At 42.2% G+C, this 18816-nt stretch overlaps 1 protein-coding gene across 2 annotated transcripts in view; it reads left to right on the forward strand.

Moving 5' to 3' along the window:
• LOC124804743 (malate synthase-like) overlaps nucleotides 1–18816 on the forward strand; it is a 128917-nt gene that overhangs the window by 107376 nt on the left and 2725 nt on the right. For both annotated transcript variants that reach the window (XM_047265039.1, XM_047265040.1), the window contains one exon: nucleotides 10210–10467. In XM_047265039.1, coding sequence (XP_047120995.1) covers nucleotides 10210–10467 — 258 coding nt within the window. The remainder of the gene's footprint in view (nucleotides 1–10209; nucleotides 10468–18816) is intronic.

The raw sequence follows: 18816 nt of genomic DNA on the forward strand, positions 1-18816 counted from the left end.
CCATAAGCGCCTGGTGGGATTCATAGCGGGCGATCTGGGTGACCAAACCTGCGAATGATTTCCAAGTATCCGAAAGTACCGAGGACCCAGTCCATTCCATGTAAACACAGTCCACGCCAGTATGGACTACCACCAGCTTGCACAAAGCCTTGGTCAGAACTTGGATCCATGGCTTCGTGAGGTCTGAGCGACACTGGAACTCCACCATCAGCTCTTACCAACTGAAGTCGGGACTCATCTGACCAGCCCAGGCTTTTCCAGTCTCCTAGGATCCAATCGATATGGTCAAGAGCCCAAGAGAGGCACTGAAGGCGACGTCGTCTGTTAGCAAAGACATTCGCGTCGGTCGTCTGCTGCCACATCCCAATAACGTCAAATTTCGCCACACTGTCCTACCGGATACATTCGTCGTATGTCCCATATAGATTTTTGAGGTTATTTCATGCAGTGTTGCTTGTCTGTTAGCATTGACAACTCTACGCAAACGCCGCTGCTCTCGGTCGTTAAGGCAAGACCGTCGGCCACTGCGTTGACTTGGTGAGAGGTAATGCCTGAAATTTTATATCTTCGACACACTTTTGACACTATGGATCGCGAAATATATAGTTGGCCGAGGAAATACAGCATGGTAAAGCAAAATAATAAAACAAAAAGATATTCATGTAAACGTTATTAATTTATTTATGTATGTAGCATAAACGATGACCTGTAATTTTAAGAACCTCATCTCAGATTCGAAGAAAAAAGACTAGACATAGTGATGGCACACACATCTAATAAATACAACAGATGTATAGGAAACGAAGCATTTAGCGAGTGTCAGAACTGTAAAAAAAAACATCTCAGGCTTCGCTCTTCATAACAGAGGGTTTCTAAATTTACACCTTCATCTACGTAGCTACTCTGCAAATCAAACTTAAGTGCCTGGCAGACGATTCATGGAACCTGATTCTCTATCATTCCACTCTTGAACAGCGCGCGGAAAAAACGAACAAAATGGCTCAAATGGCTCTGAGCACTATGGGACTTAACATCGGAGGTCATCAGTCCCCTAGATCTTAGAACTACTTAAACCTAACTAACCAAAGGACATCACACACATCCATGCCCGAGGCAGGATTCGAACCTGCGACCGTAGCGATCGCGCGGTTCCAGACTGAAGCGCCTAGAACCGCTCGGCCACCACCGGCCGGCAAATAAAGGAACACTTAACACCCATCCATGTGATCTCTGATTTCCGTTATCTTATTATGATGATCGTTTCTCCCTATGTAGGTCGGAGTCAACAAAATATTTTCGCATTCAGAGGAGGAAGTTGGTGATTGAAACTTCGTGATAGGGTTCTGCCGCATCGAATGACGCCTTTGTTTTAATGATTTTCACCCCCAAATCTTGTATCTTGTCCGTGACACTCTCTCCTCCATTTCTCAATAATGCAAAACGTGCTGCCCTTTTTCGGACTTCCTTGGTGTACTACGCTCATCCCAGCTGGTAAGGATCTCACACCGCGCAGCAGTATTCCAAAAGAGGACGGACAGGCGTAGTGTAAGCGGTGTCATTAATAGCTCTGTTGCATTACCTAAGTATTCTGCCAATGAAACGCAATCTTTGGTTAGCTTTCCCCACAAAATTTTCTATGTGTTCCTTCTAGTTTGTTGTTCGTAATTGTAATTCCTTGGTGTTTAGTTGAATTTACGGCCTTTAGATGTGATTGATTTGTCATGTAACTAATGTTTAATGGGTTCCTTTTAGCACTCGTGCGTATGACCTCACACTTTTCATAATCTAGAAATGCGGGATCAATTTGAAATCCCTTGTGAATAGTACACGATACTTCGTGTGAGTAAAGAACTAGTTGTGTTTAACAAGAACGATGTTTTCTAAACCCGTCTTGACTATCTTTCAATAGATCGTTCTCTTCGAGGTAATTCATTATGTTCGAACACAAAACATGTTTCAAACTTCTGCTAGATATCTACGTTAATGATATGGACCTGTAATTTAGTGGATTACTCCTATTATCTTCCTTGAATACTGGTGTGATCTGTACACCTTTCAAGTCTTTGAGTGCGGATCTTTCGTCGAGCTAGCGGTTGAATATGACTGTTAAGTTTGGAGCTATTGCATCAGCATACTTTGAAAGGAACCTGTTCGGTATACAATCTGGACCAGATATCTACTTCTAGGTTTCCCATAGTGGCAGCTGTTCTTGACTCGAAAGAAATATTCACTTCATCGTCTTCGGTGAAGGACTTTCGGAAGGCTGTTTTCAGTACCTCTGCTTTTGCAGCACTGTCATCGATAGTATTTCCATTGCTATCGCGCAGAGAAGGCAGTGACCGTGCCTTGCAGCTAGCATTCTTTACACACGACCAGAATCTCTTTGGATTTTCTGCCACGTTTCGAGACAAAGTTTCGTTGTGGAAACTATTATTAGCATTTCGCATTGAAGTCCGCCTCTAATATCTACTATTCTGTAAAAAATTACCACCTTGGTGATTTTGTGTTCATTTAAATTTGGCAAGCTTTTTTCATTGTTTCTGCAACAATGTTATGGCCTGTTTTGCGTACCAAAGGGGATCAGCTCCGTCTTTTGTTAATTTATTTGGTATAAATCTCTCAATTCCTCTGAATTCAAGCCCCACCTGGTTTACACTTACATTGTTAATTCGGAAGGAGTAAATATAGTCTTTCAGGAAGGCGCCAAGCCAGTTTTTATCTGTTTTCGAACAGATATAATTTTCATTTATTTTTGGTGGATTTGGGAGTTACGGCCTTCAGTCTCGTTACGACAACCTTGTGTTCAGTAATCCCTGTATCCCTTTCGTGCTCGTTATTAACTCAGTATTAGTTGTAGCTAAGAAGTCAAGTGTGTTTCCACAACCGTTTACTATTCGAGTGCGCTGATGAATTAATTACTCGAAATAATTTAATGCGGACTTCATGTATTTTCGCCAAGCATTTCGAGAGTATTTGAAGTCACCGCCAACTAAAACTGTATGAGTCGGCAACGTGTCTGAAATTAGACTCAAGTTTTCTATGAACCTTTCAGCAATTGTAGTATCTGAGTTAGGAGGTCGGTAACAGGATCCAATTATTTTTTATTCTGATTGCCAAGGATAACCTCTACCCGTATTAACTCACAGGAACTATCTATTTCAATTTCGCTACGAGATTAAGTACTTCTAACAGCAACAAACACGCCACCGCCAACTGTATGTAGCTCATCCGTCCTGAACACCGTTAGGTCCTTCGGAAAAATTAAGGCACCAGTGTTTTCTATTAGCATTTGAAGCTCTGGTACTTTGGCTATAGGATGGTTTTTTAACACTCATATAATTAAGCATGTATATTTTATTAATTAACGTCCGTTGAATGTCGATATTTCGTTTGTTTCTTTACTTTCCGATAAGCATCGGAAACAAAACCTAAAAATGGGTGTACAGAATGTCGGCGGACTTTTATTCTCTCTATGTGTCACACGAAACAATTATGGACTCCTTAAAAAATGAAAAAGGTGATTCGCCGGCCGCTGTGGCCGAGCGGTTCTAGGCGCTTCAGTCCATAAACACACGGCTGCTACGGTCGCAGTTTCGAATCATGCCTCGGTCATGGATATGTGTGATATCCTTAGGTTAGCTAGATTTAAGTAGTTCTAAGTCTAGGGGACTGATAACCTCAGATGTTAAGTCCCATAGTGCTTAGAGCCATTTGAATCATTTTTTTGAAAAAGGTGATTCATTCCTCGCATCTGTATTGCTATATGTCTCGCATGACTTGTCCCACAAACATCTGCAGTCTTTAAATTTCTCCCGCAACCGGTCCTTAAAGTTTCGTCCAGCTTGCATCCTATCATGTATATTAGAACAGCATTTAATCCCACGAGCAGCGACAGAAGATGAACTTTTGTCGGTCGGTTGGCACGACATTGCTACACACGGCACAATTTATTGGTTGAAGTGAAGGAGGTGGGGGAGAATCGGCTGTCGGTTGGTCATACTCGCCCGACATCCCGACAAGGTAAGTTCGTCGGTCGGTCTTTCAAAACTCCTACTGACGCCTAATTTGTTGGTCGGTTCGTTGGTGCGTGTGTAGGGCCCCCTAGGCTAACAGAACTGAATGGTTATTATTAGTGGTGCATTGTAATTTGGATTAACTGTCTCTCTTACATTTCCATACAAGTTTTAAGATATTGTAATCGAACATTCAACATTCCTGGTTCTTTTTTGGTTATTCATGCCTTCCCCAAGAGATCACCGATTCTTCGTTTGTGCTCTCTCATCACCAGCGCATGCGTTAGCCGACTGGCTCGCTGTTTACTTTCGCGGTGTATTTCCCAGTACATGGTCGCATTCCTTGTATGCACGTAGACTGGCGCTGAGGCGTGTGTTTGTTTTATTTATATCTCCTTTTGTGCTACCAAGCTATTTTCTTGATGGACACTGTCTAGTGCTTTAGGCCAGTTGCGTTACTTTGCTGGAAGATCCCCTGTTCTTTAAACTAGCTACTTAAAAGGTCTTCATATGGTTTTTTAAGTATCTTTGTGTTACCAGTGGATTTCCTTGATGTAATCTGTTTAGGCACCAGCTATTTTGGACTTTGATCTCTACGCCCGGTTGATTTTTGATTCAGTGATAGACCACAGTATTATAATAAATGACGGTATAACAACGAATGCTGGGTTCTATGTTCTGGGCTACTTAGCTCTTATCACGTAGTTACGTGAGTACAATTTTCTCAGTTTTACATATTTTTAAAAGTTCTTCAAAATTTTTTTATGTTAGTGGGCATTTTAGTATATGTCACTCTTTCTGGACTCATTGTTATCCAGACGGCACCTGAAGAAAGCCGGCGAGAGTGGCCGAGCGGTTCTAGGCGCTACAGTCTGGAACTGCGCGACCGCTACGGTCGCAGGTTCTAATCCTGCCTCGGGCATGGATGTGTGTGATGTCCTTAGGTTAGTTAGGTTTAAGTAGTTCTCAGTTCTAGGGGACTGATGACCTCAGATGTTAAGTCCCATACTGCTCAGAGCCATTTGAACCATCCTAGCTCAAACAGGACTCGAGGACCAACGGCCCTTCCACCCAAACCGCGATTCTGCGCGCAGACTTTTCCGACCTATTTGTTACAGCGCTCCCTCGCGTTAACCATTAAATACAGCTGAACTGGCCTCTTAATCCCGAAGCGAATTACCGTAGTTTGAAACACACTCATTGACAAGGCGCGAAGCTGGTCACTGGTTCCTGCCATTTAGTATCTGACCACTTTCCTTACGCCATGCTACATGATTGTGGGTCATTCACCATTCCTTGTAGAGACGTTGGACATTACGTGTTAATACACCGTAAAATCGGTTAAATTGCTTCAGGATTTGGTCGTGGGCACGTCCAGCCACGATAGCTTCTTTCTGCCATTCTATCACGTCTCCATGTGCTCCAGCTCACTGCGCTGCTTCCATGCAGCCGCCTGACACGTACACACCAGTTCATTTTCGTTACTTAAGCCAATGGTGGAGCGTCACATGACCGTCCCATTTGGGTTCTGTTGTACGTAGTTGACTGGCCTATTCATACAGTGTATAAAAGGTGAATGAAAAGCCCAGTAACCTGCTGCAGCTGTATTTAAGTCGATTACGCACACAACCGGTTTTGCAACTTCCAAATTGCATCTTCTGTGTATCTACATCTACGTGATTACTCTGCTATTCACAGTAAAGTGCCTGGAAGAGAGTTCAATGAACCACCTTCAAGCTGTCTCTCTACCATTCCACTGTCGAACGGCATGCGGGAAAAACGAGCACATAAATTTTTCTGTGCGAGCCCTGATTTCTTTCATCGTGATGCTCATTTCTCCCTATGTAGGTGGGTGCCAACAATGTTTTTGCAGAGATCTTATAAATTAAGACGTTCATAACAGTTGGCGTGGCTAGGCATAGTTTCGAGCCTTCAGTTTATAAAAACCAACATCGACGACTGTCCAGTCTAAAATGCAAAAGATTAGAATTAAGAATCGCTGATTCTTCATCAAAACATAGTGAAGGAGTAACTAAAATGATGGGGTCAGCTCAAGCGCTGCTTAGCATTGACTACAGAAATGTCTGGTCTATGAGGAGTTGCTCGACCATTAAATCCCATTCTTTTTAACTCTATACGCACAGTCATTGTTCTAAATGTACTACCTACTGTTAGCATTTTGGAACTCAAGAGTGCTTCCTTCCGCTGATTTCATGCTATATTTTACAGCTACCCTCAGCAATGCTCGACGCCCCTCTCCGTAAGTACATGGTACGCCTGGTCTTTGTTTAGATGCGTTTCTTCCTTCGCATTTCCGCTTCAGACAAATCATAAACAGTCGACTTTGGCAGCTTTATAAGGGTTCAAACGTCCGAGATGAATTTGTTACTGAAGTGATAGCCAATGACTAATCCGCGTTTGAAGTCACTGACCCATCCTGGTGTACCCGTTTTGCTTTTATTGCTTCTACTGACAGTAAAACACTCCCCGTCACCTTTTGTACTGGTTGGCCGGCCTCGTTATATCTAGTGGTCACTTCCGCATTACATACGATTTTTCGCATGCTTTTGATCACTGCAGTTGCGCTGAAACTGGAGCCAAGTATACCTGCACCAACGTGCTTGAGTGGTCCCAGTTACGAAAGTAGGTTAGTCATTATCTATCTAGAAATGAGAGAAGAGACATCTCCGCTCGACACTGATAGTGTAATGTGAGGCGTGTGCAACAGACAAATTTTAAATTGGGGCGTTGCAGGTGTACACATACAAATAAGGCACACATTGCGAATTTTTTTCCATTATGCGTCTGCTATACCTGTCTCTTGCACTGAAGAGATCTCACGGTCGAAAGTCCGTTGACAGCACTTAATATGCTGCTTCGCTGTTAGCAATTAGTATTCAAATACTGTTTTAGGGATGCCAAGACATTATCACGAATTTTCTTTAAGGAATGTGTAAGAATCATTCACGACTACTTCGAACAGTAAGCACGCAAGACTGAAATAAAACAATTAAAATCAGTACTATTTACAAAACGCTCTAGCACGATGCACGCCTTTATGCACGATCATCACTCTAGCCACACCTTCGTGTCGGGCCGTCAGTCCCCATTCTCGAATGCTAGTCAACCCGGGGCCATAAAGGGCAATGCGTCGTTAAAAGGGCGTGCCGTATACAGCTAGTATGAAACGAGAAAGATATTTCTGAGTCGTTTCACATGTTCGTTGCTCAGTTGAGTTCACCCCATATGGCACATTATTACAGTTTCCATATACCGGATTAGTTCGCTGAAAGACTGTCCCTCCCAATAAACCATGTTACTGATCTGGAAAGTCTCAAAAGACCATTTACCCAAAACTGCTACAAAGAGAAGCATAGCCTACACTTTCACTCAGATGGCTCCGAGCACTATGGGACTTAACTTCTGAGGTCATCAGTCCCCTAGAACTGAGAACTACTAAAACCTAACTAACCTAAGGACATCACACACATCCATGCCCGAGGCAGGATTCGAACCTGCGACAGTAGCGGTCGCGCGGTTCCAGGCTGTAGCGCCTAGAACCGCTCGGCCACCTCGGCCGGCTCACTCAGATGATCTGGTCACTTGTTTAGCTGGTGTAATACCTCCATTTGAAGTAATTTACGTAATAGTCGTCTAATGAAGAACCCAGTCTAATTTGCCTAATAACAGCTACTAAAACATTTCTCTGTGATATTTCTTGCGAATCAATCGTAATCATTCCTTTTCTATAAACCAAAAAATAATTCCCCCAAGTATGTTTACAGTAATGAAGTAAATTGGAAGATTAATAATTAATCTTTCCTTCATTTGTAATCAGCAGCTCTTTGCAATGCGCTCTGTATTGTATACTCAGTCAGCTAGAATGCCAACTCGAAATTAGGTACGTTAATAGAAAAGTTCGTCTCCAAATACAGATTCTGTCACGACTGTTCATGGGTCACCAATAATTACCAAAATCGAAGATATTCCGGCGCTTAAGACAAAACTCAGTTTTTGGTAATATTTTCGGAGAACAGCGATCTTGTAAGCTATATAAAATAAGTGAAAAAGTCTAGATCGCAATGGTTATTTAAAAAGACCGGTTTCGGCCTAGTCTTACGGCATCTACATAGTAGCAGTCTGCTGACTGTTTCGCACATCAACTCATAAGTAACGACTCAGATTTTAATAAGCATAAATTACTTCGTCACTGACTTCTTTATGTGCCTAGCACGATTTCTACCATTTATAGTGCTATTCTGTAGATGGCCTAACACTAGGCCGAAACAGTTGATTCTAAATAAAATAACCATTGCGATCTAGACTGTTTTTCTTTAATTTTATAAAACCCAGAAAACCGAAAAGACGTTAATTTCTCATCCAGTATGAAGTAGGCGCTTTGTCACTGTCACACCAATTTTGAACACACAGGTTATCGAACAATGAAAGAATAAATCCCTGACGGGGTAATGCACAAGATTGCTGCTGCACTGATTACATACTGAGATGAAAAGTCGTGCGATTACTCCCAATATCGTGTCTGAGCTTTTTGCCCGGCGTAAAGGAACAACTTGACGTGGCATGGACTGAAGTAGTTGGAAGTCCCCTCTAGAAATAGTGAGCTATGCCGCCTCTATGGGCGTCCCTAATTGCTAAAGTGTAGCCAGTGCAGGAATTTGTGCACCTCTGACTTCAGATTATCTCATAAATCTTAGATGGAACTCATGACGGTGATATGGGTGGCCAAATCATTCGTCCGAATTGTCCAGAATGTTCTTCAAACCAGTCCCGAACAATTGAGGCCCGGTGACATGCCGCATTGTCGTCCATAAAAATTCCATCATTATTTGGAAAGATGAAGCCCACCAATGGTTGCAAATGGTGTCAGTGTATCCCAACATAATTTCCAATCAGTGATCGGTTGAGCTGGGTTAGGGGGCACAATCCATTCCATGTAAACACTGCCCACAATATTAGACCTACCACCGGCTTTTACAGTGCTTTTTTGACAACTTGGGTCCGTGGATTCGTGAGGTCTGCGACACAATCGAATCATACCACCAGATCTTATAACTGGAATCTGGACTTATCTGGCCAAGCCACGATTTTCCAGTCTTCTAGGATCCAACTGATATGGTCACGAGACAGAGAGAGGCGCCGTGGCGATGTCGTCCTCTTAGCAAAGGCACTCGCATTGGTCTTCTACTGCCATAGCCCATTAACGCGTAATTTCGCTGCACTGCCCAACGGATACCTTCGTCGTACATCCCACATTGATTTCTGCGGTAATTTCACGCAGTGTTGAAACTTCCTGGCAGATTAAAACTGTGTGCCGGACCGAGACTCGAACTCAGGTCCCGAGTTAGTCTCGGTCCGGCACAGAGTTTTAATCTGCCAGGAAGTTTATCAGCGCACACTCCGCTGCAGAGTGAAAATCTCATTCTGGAATCATGCAGTGTTGTTCCTCTTAACAATGACAACTCTACGCAAAACCGCTGCTCTCGGCCGTTAAGTGAAGGCCGTCGACCACAAAGGTGTCCGTAGTGAGATGTAATGCCTGAAATTTGGTGTTCCTAGCACACTCTTGACACTGTGGATCTCGGAATATTTCATCCCCTAACGATTTCCGAAATGGAACGTCACATGCGTCTAGCTCCAACTACCATTCCTCGTTCAAGGTCTATTAATTCCCATCATGCGGCCACGTTCACGTTGGAAACCTTTTCACATAAATAAACTGAGTACAAATGGCAGCTCCACCAATGCACTGCCCTTTACGCGGTATTACCGCCATCTGTATATGTGCATACTGCTATTTGATATCGTGATGACTGGGTGTTATGTGCTGTCCTTAGGTTAGTTAGGTTTAAGTAGTTCTAAGTTCTAGGGGACTGATGACCATAGATGTTGTCCCATAGTGCTCAGAGCCATTTTTACTATTTGATAACTTATGTCATCTGAGTATATTCTCTGGCGTATGAAATTTCTGTAACTTGTTTCATGATGTACTACAGAGGCTCGAAAGAAATATTGAGGTTTACTTTATCCAACTGGCTTAGCACTCAACATACTTCTGTTACAAGAAACATTCATAGCGGATTGTAGAACACTTGACAAATATGGTAGTCTAGATGCAAATCAGAAGTCACAACAGTGTCATGGTAGCGACGTTGTCACTCTAGGATTATGTTGGCAGCTGTGGGAGTGCGCCGCTGCCGGCGTCAACCAATTGTCGGTGATTCACCCAGCGCTGGTGGTATCTCGCGAGGACCTGCTGCAGATGCCAGCCGGAGGGGTGACAGAAGAGGGCCTGCGCCACAACATCGCCGTCGCCGTGCTCTTCGTCTTTCACTGGTTCAAAGGCCGAGGTCACTTCTTCTACAGGGGCTGCGTCGAGGACTCTGCCACCGCAGAAATCTCTAGGTCGCAAGTCTGGCAGTGGATACGACATCAGGTAAGTCTCCTCACTGTACCTTTTTACTGTAGAAACAAAAAAACTGTTCTTGCTAACATTTTATTTGTTAGAAGTTCCACTTCTAGTTAGTGTTGTGGTATTCAATTCGAAAACTTATCTGATACAGACTTGCTGGTCTGTCTTGTGCAAGTATCTTCATCTCCGCGTAACTACTGTAACACGCATTTGCTTGAACCTGCTTAGAGTACGATTCTTGATCTCCATTTAATGTTGTGACTGTTGTTAACCCCCAACACTTCCCTACAGTACCAAATTATTTCTCGGTGCCTCGGGATGTTGCCTATCCACCCACATCCACTTTTATTAGAATTGTACATTAGATTTATTTTCTCAAGTCGATTCCGTAATTCGCCATCAGTTATGCGACCCATCAATCTCCTGTTCAGTACTCTTCTGTTCAAACACGTTTAAAAATCTATTATCTTGTCTATATTAGTGTCCATACTTCACTTTCATGTAAGTCTGTCACGTAAGTCAATACAAATAGTTTCAGAAAATACATCGAAACAAATTTATAATAGGTAGTAACATAGCCCGCCCATCCAAAAATTTCAGAGGCTGATTTTACTACTGGTGTACAAACAGCGTCACCACGATAACTGCGATGGAGCTTGAACTAATAACAGATGTGCATTTTACAAGTAAGTGTTCAATAGTGGACTGAGTAGTGGATGTGCAACGTAGTGTCAGTATTGTCACGAATCACAATGGAGCAACATTTCCAAATGACATGTTAAAGGCATTCACCAGAAAGTTCTGAAGAATAGGAAATCGTGTGCAAAGTGTCTCAAACCTTGGAACCAGAACATAAACGATGCTTTGACACCTGCCGCGACTTGTTTGAAATGGGAAAAGTAGACAATTCTTTGAAAAAAAGCCAAAAGTGTGGAGACTTGGTGTTATCAATAAAAACCTACCACAAAACAACAAATTGCAGAAATTCACTTGAAGGGTCGACCGTTTGACGGCAAACAGACATTCAGGCCAATGTTACGCGCGAGTTGAACAGTATCAACCATGACAGTTTTCATAGTTGTACGAATGTTCTGTGCGTTGTAATAAAGTGCAAGGAGACTAGATAGAGCACCTGAATCATTAAAACCATTATAACTTTTCCATATTTTTTTTTTATTAATTCAGGCTCGAAACTTTTCGGACTGGAGGGGTAATCCTTCCAGAAAATCTTTTCATGCAGCTGCGTTTAGTTTTCACATCCTTTTTCACTTCGGCAGTCATCTGTTGTTTTGTTGCCCTGTTAGCAAAACTCGTCTACTACTTTTTCATTTATTAATCTAAGAGGATGTATCTAATATGAACTGGAATTCAAATCTGGTGGCTGTGATACTGGACTGTAACGGGTGTGAGCTCGACAGGATGTTAGTGGGGATGTCTGAAATAGTACTGCTCTGCTGCAGTTAGACGCCACCGCCATCATGTCATGCCAACAAGACGTAAACAAGTCTGTTGCGAAGTTTCTCGCGGAAGAAGGCGCCAAATCTGCGGAAATACAGGAGGTTGCACGCAAAGTTTAGGGAAAAGCCTTTTCGAAGACCGAAATGTATGAATGGTAGGAACATTCGTGGCAGGGCGCCTAGCTGTGGAAAACGTACCCCCAAAAGACGACCACAGACACACATCACACCAGATGATGTTTGTGCCTTACAGGACCTTACTACAGAAAATCGGCGCATAAACCTTTCCGAAATCGTTTTTGCAGTAGGAATAGGCTATGGCAGTGCTCAGGCCATCGATGATGGTGATGCGTGGCCACTCTCTGCTGCTTTAACGAGGAAAAATGGCTCTGATCACTATGGGACTTAACTTCTGAGGTCATCAGTCCCCTAGAACTTAGAACTACTTAAACCTAACTAACCTAAGGACATCACACACATCCATGCCCGAGGCAGGATTCGAACCTGCGACCGTAGCGGTCTCGCGGTTCCAGACTGAAGCGTCTAGAACGCACGGCCACACCGGCCGGCCTTTATCGAGGAAACTACTGGAGGAAATTCACTGAGCAACTCCAAAATATCCTGCCTAGAATCCAGATTGGTGACCCTGTATTTCATGGTTGGAGCGCTGAAAGGAGAGCTTGGAGGATACGTTTGATGACGGTACAGCGATAGAGTAGTTCACGTGCAAGTGGCCGCGTACACGTCCCCTTTCAAAAAGTTGCCTGCTCGCTGGAAAAAATGTGCAACAAAATCAGGAGGTGTAGAAAGATTAGGTGAGTGTATTTTTGGTTTGGTTCATTTAGTAAAGTTTACAAAAACAATTCAGGTTCATATTTGATCTGATACTTTCAGCATCACCTGAGGTAATTGAAATATATAATATTATTCACGTTTTACTTGAAGTTCACTACCCATTCTACTCAAGTGATTTTCCAAGTTCTTTCCAGTTTGTCAGAATTATACTGTCAGGCAAACCATATAGTTTTTATTTAATCTTCCTTAACTTCAATCTGTCTTCCAAATTCCTCCTTAGTTTACTTTACTGTTTGTTCTCTGTACACAGTGGATAACATAGACTACTATTCTGCCACACGCCTATCTCAAGAATTCTAAGTTCGCATTCACAAAAAAGTTCTGCATCAAGCATGCACAGCAGAAGTAAATGAACACCCATACATAGAATAGTTACTGTACAAAAGTGCTTGCATGCGAGGTACCGATGTGGTCGCAGGGCGCTTGTCTATTACTTATGTAATATGGGCAAAACAAACTGAAACAACTTCTAAGCATTTATTAAAATAGTGCGCACTTATATTCTCAGCTTTGAGTGATGGATGTGGGTGGCCCTGTAGTTGAAGCCTTATAAACCAGTATGGGCGTACGTAGAAATATTTCCAATATGGGGCAAAATTTTGCTATCTTCTATGTAACAGAATCGGTGAGTTTACAAAAGTACCCATTAACTAAATTTCTGAAGAATTACAAAGAATTATTGTGCCTCAGGTGTTTTTATTTATCCATTTATTGTTTAACGTACAATATTTATATAAATAGTAAGCAGATTCAATTTCTTATGTAAAGTACATCTTTTCATATTATTATGAATGTCAATGGCACTTTTTGATTTTGTGATCTAAGATTCCATCCTGATACAATTAAATCAAGCATATCCAATGAGTTATGAAAAGTTATACAAAAAATTAGTGTGTAGCAGCAAAACATGCTGTGAAACTGAAATTCAAAATCTAACAGTCGGAAAGATTGAAAAAAATTCTGGATATCAACATAATTAACCAGCATCAATATTCCTTGAAATGGAAGAACAGGCTTTAAACTTTGAAAAAGAAAATTCTTATTAGATTTGGTGTCAGATACACTACTTCTTCACGAAACTCATCTGATTCTAGGTACATAGTGTAATCTAGGGCCTGTAAACGACTAGATAAATGTGATGGATCTTCCAAAATGATCCTTACATTAACAGTAAAACAGACATTTAGCAGCCTTGGACTGAATGAAATCAATCCTCGTTTCTTCAGTTTCAAGTTATCCTGCAGCCATACCAAATCGATAGCTTACTTCGTAGCTCTAGGACTGTGTTTGGTGCTATATTACACCACAAAGTTGCGAAGGCTACAATTCCTTGAGAGGAAACTTTTTTGGCGTTGAAATTTTACTTTTTCTTCCTCTCTTCTAGCGCACAAAATGTGATTTTCTGTTTTGACTGAAGCACTTGAACTAACCGATTTACAAACGGTTCTGTTCTTCAGCGTCTAGTGCAATAGTTCTGCCGTTTAAAACTGAAAGTAGAATTGACAAGGCATCACAGGTCTTCTTAGTCCATTGATAAACTACAAACGAAGAGAGAGTGCTGAAAAATGCCTAGAAATTTTTCATGTGAAAGCACTTCAAGCTTTTTAAATATAACAAATATTATTAACGTTATACATGTTCAATTCTTGATGTATACATATTTGCAGCGCTCTGCCGCTAGTGGGATCCGAATTGTAGCATGTGACATGGCCATGATAACGTAACTACGCTCATAAAAAACAGTGTGCTGTATTAGAATTCAGAATTCGAAGAGTTCGTCGACAGATGGAGTACCCTCCCCTGAGAATGACAATGCTAGAACACACACGTGCGCTGCGACATCGGCAACAATTCTAAACCATGGGTTCACGATCACAGTCATCTTCCACAGAGTCCAGGCAGGGTATCGTCCAATCTTTTTCTGCTTCCAAGGCTTAAAGAACGCCTGCAACATTCTACATTGACGATGTCAACAAACTGATGTCTTTGGCAGAAATGTTTGTCGTCAGGGTCACCGCTACACAGTAATAATGTAGACGAGAGCAAAATTGTAAAATTTTAAAGTTTGTTTGGTTTGAAAAGCTGAAGGAGTTTTCACATAAAATCTGAGGCATCGTACAGTTGAGATCCTGTTCTGCAGCAAGAGCTCGAGGCGTCCTTGATGAGGTAGGGGATGTGTATACCGCATCCATGTTTGTGTAGTGCTGGGAATCTGTACGTCAGGGTTTTGCTTCGGTCCGTCCCTGCAGCTCGGATAGGGCTGTACGAGAAATAGGCAGAAAAGATTGAGGGAGAATGTTCCAGTACTGTTCTGTAAAGATGTGCCACCCCACCAAGGAATCGTAATTTCTCGTTAAAGGCGTCAAAACCAAGAAAATAAAGTCATTACTGAAGTAACAGTATTACCCGTCGCACAAAGCAGTGTTAATCTACAGATCAGTGTCGTTGCAGACAATCATTGCAAAAAATTCTAGAGTTTTCTTAACACTTTGACACTCGGTGGTTACTGTTAGACGATAACTAGTTTATAACGGCTGGCTGTAACGGAGGCAACTGGAACTGGTCGATGACTGCTACTGGCCACAAACTGTAGAACTGCAACAGAAACTGCTGATGATGAACTGTCAGTCTGGCTACACGTCCACATTTATCTGAGAGGTAGAGAGATGTCCCTCTCAGCTATCTATTGACCCGAGAGAATGGCTTTCAACAAGGTTTCATCTTAAGTGCCCTTCTTTTTCTCATCACTGTTAATTGACTGAGCAATATGGCGAAGGCCTTTTAATTTTTAGTTTTGAACTTCTGTTTCTGTAAGGTCTTTTTAGCCCTTTTTCCATGTGCCCGTTTTAGCTGCCTTCTATTCTGTCAATTTGGACTGACGTATAGTGGTTTAACTCCTTTCTGTGTTCGTGTTCTATAGTTTTGACTTGGGCGCGTATAACAGTATATATTATTTTGCGCCCTAAAGCAAAACAAAACCAAACCCTTCATTTCTGCTATCTTAAATCATGACACCGGTGACACCACTGCTTGCTTCCTCCTCTCCTACCCCCCCCCCCCCCCACACCAACTCCTAAATCAACCCACCAAACAATCAACTATCTCTAAGGCTATTGTGGGGTTGCATCTCCATTGAAGGTGATGGTACCCTTTTGGAGAGCAGCACGACCACAATTTTTGGTCTCGTGTACGAGTTGGAACCACTAGGCACCGTTCAAAATTATTCGACGAAATTTGAATATGAGCTGAAGCATCAAAGGCTATTTACGCTTTTTCAACCCTCCTGTGGCGTGATCACACAGGAGTGCAACATCAACATGTGCGCGAATAAAAAAGCAAAAGGTCCCTTACCCAATTCGTCACCACCCTCGGAGCCACACAAACAGCTTTGTTGAGAACGTTGGAAATGTACCTGCAGAAATTTACACCAAATCAGCCTATTGCCTGCTCTAGCACCTGAAATTAGGCAAGCCGTTCGGCACCTCTTTGGTGCGGCTCGCATTCAGGCGCCAGAGCAGCCGCCAGGCTGTTTCCGAACTCAGAGGTCTTAAATGGCCTTTTCGTGTCGCTTCTGGGCAACGGCGTGTCTTAAATGTTTTCCTCGGCCGTCCATAAGAAAACAGCGAGATTTCAATGCTGGGTGTCGTGGTTCTGACCTCCACCGCAGAGATGTCAAGAGGGGTCCAATGTAACAGGGGGGGGGGGGGGGGGGGTGACGCCCTTCTCAACGTGTGCCAGTCCATGGTGGTGTTGAGCAGAATTGTGATGAAATTTGATGCCAATGTGACATCGTTAACTACCTTATAGCTCACATGAACTCTTGAGCCGTGGTTATTTTTGCACATGTACAGATACCTTGCTGTCTGAAGCGTCGCCGAGCCCGAGGGTGACGTCGTAGGGCGCCATGCTTTTTCACCATTAGATGGGGGGGTTGTCGGCACCTTAGAGCTAAAGTTCAAACTCATGCGCCGGACTGGGAGGCAGTTACGGGATTTCTAAAGAGTTATCCTTCAGCTCTGTTCTGTTGGGCAGCGTATTTAGGTTTTCTGTTGTAACTCGCATTATAACGAAAACTGAAGCTTACAGTAGATGTTCGAAGTGATTACCAACAGTCTGAATATATGCATTTAGGTCCCTGTAACGGATCAAACTAATTGTCAGACTTCACTAATTTGTGAAATTAATTGCAGTTCGAGGCTTTGTTTGATGTGTTCGTGAAATATAGACTGCGTTTGACGTATTTTAACGATTCTTTGATTGACGGCCGATTTGAAAAGATGCCAGACGTTATGTCACCGTGCATGTTTAGAGAGATTTTTTACAATTTATCTCACTGTATTTTGAACTTTGCACAAATTTAGAACCTGGGATAAAGATTATATGCATAAAAGCAAAAGAGCAGTCGACATGACCTAAATAGGAAATTTGTTGTATTTCCCAGATATATATTGCGCATGAACACACAAAGATCAAAATTAACACTTAGCGTGCGGCTGACTTAACATTACTGTTCTTGCAGAAATGGCAGCGTGCAGGGGATGTAATATTACGTCACACCAGTTAAGAGGGTTTTCCGTGATGTCGGCTGTATTTTTACGGCTTCTGTAATATGTGAGGTCTGCACGTTTCGTAGATCACAGTAGCGGTATCATTTCAACAATCCACATTTTCTGAAAAGTTTGTTACTGTCTATTGCTTCATAGGAATTAGTGACGTTAAAGTTCTGTTTCGTCTGTTTTGCGTGCTTTTATATTGATTCCGTCTCTAAAATGTGCAGGGAAGAGAAGAAATATTTGGAGAAAATGATTTGCAAATCCCTTGAGTCTACAAGTGATGAAAACGAAGAATTTTATGACTATTCAGATTACACGTCATCTGAAAATTGTAGTAATGTTAAACTTTTGTGAAGAAGAGTTGCTTCATACATTTATCTTATTTTCACAGATTGTTTCCTCCTACAGGCACATTACGAAATGAATGGGGGAATAACTATCCTGGGATGTAATGTTCGACTGTGTATCTCTCCGTTTAAATTTGCATCACACTGTGCTTCACTATGAATACAACATTTTATTTGATTGAATTTTCTCATTTTGAGAGAGCTGAAGGGCGATCTGTTTAACTGTTAAAAATCAATCAACATTCAACATCACATATATAGAACTCCAGAATATGTAAACAGTTATGTTTTCGTGTGCCGTGTTCGCATTATGCGACAAGCAACTGTGAACAATGCGTATTGACATAGCCAGTGGCACAAGGTGCTTTATTTTTTAAATATTTTAGCAATGACAAAATTTTTACAATGTGCTGTTTTTATACACTTGCCAGAGTAAAATGAACACTCTCTACAACTAAAAGATTTTTAGACCCGAAGAAGGCAGCATAGTCTGTTGAAACCGGTAGCCTTAGATTAAAACCGAGCGAGGTGGCGCAGTGGTTAGCACACTGGACTCGCATTCGGGAGGACGACGGTTCAATCCCGTCTCCGGCCATCCTGATTTAGGTTTTCCGTGATTCCCCTAACTCGTGTCAGGCAAATGCCGGGATGGTTCCTTTGCAAGGGCACGGCCGCTTTCCTTCCCACTCCTTCCCTAACCCGAGCTTGCGCTCCGTCTCTAATGACCTCGTTGTCGATGGGACGTTAAACACTACCCACCAGCACCTTAGATTAAAAAAGTTTCATGGGAACTTGGCTGTTAAACGGTTTTAAAAATATGCTTTGATCCTATTTCGTGTGTTCCTTTAGATATACATTAGCTTTACAAGAAATATAAACAGAAGAATCACGTGTTCGCTGAAACATTTGAATACAAGAATTCATTTTCAATTTTTTGTGATGTTTAGTGTCAAACTGAAGTTTCCTCTACGTTTTCCTGATTTAACACTGGCAACTAAAGGTATTTACATCTGAGGCAGGAAGTCTAATAAACCTGAAAATGTTTTGAAATTCGATCTGCATATTTGTATGCACGAATCATAACCAGGAAACTAGATATTTTAGCCAGTCAACTGGTAATGGCAACTACCCACGAGTATTCACTATCCACATCATTAAGAG

The sequence above is a fragment of the Schistocerca piceifrons genome, chromosome 7 (genome assembly GCF_021461385.2).
Source record: "Schistocerca piceifrons isolate TAMUIC-IGC-003096 chromosome 7, iqSchPice1.1, whole genome shotgun sequence".
Lineage (NCBI taxonomy): Eukaryota > Metazoa > Arthropoda > Insecta > Orthoptera > Acrididae > Schistocerca > Schistocerca piceifrons.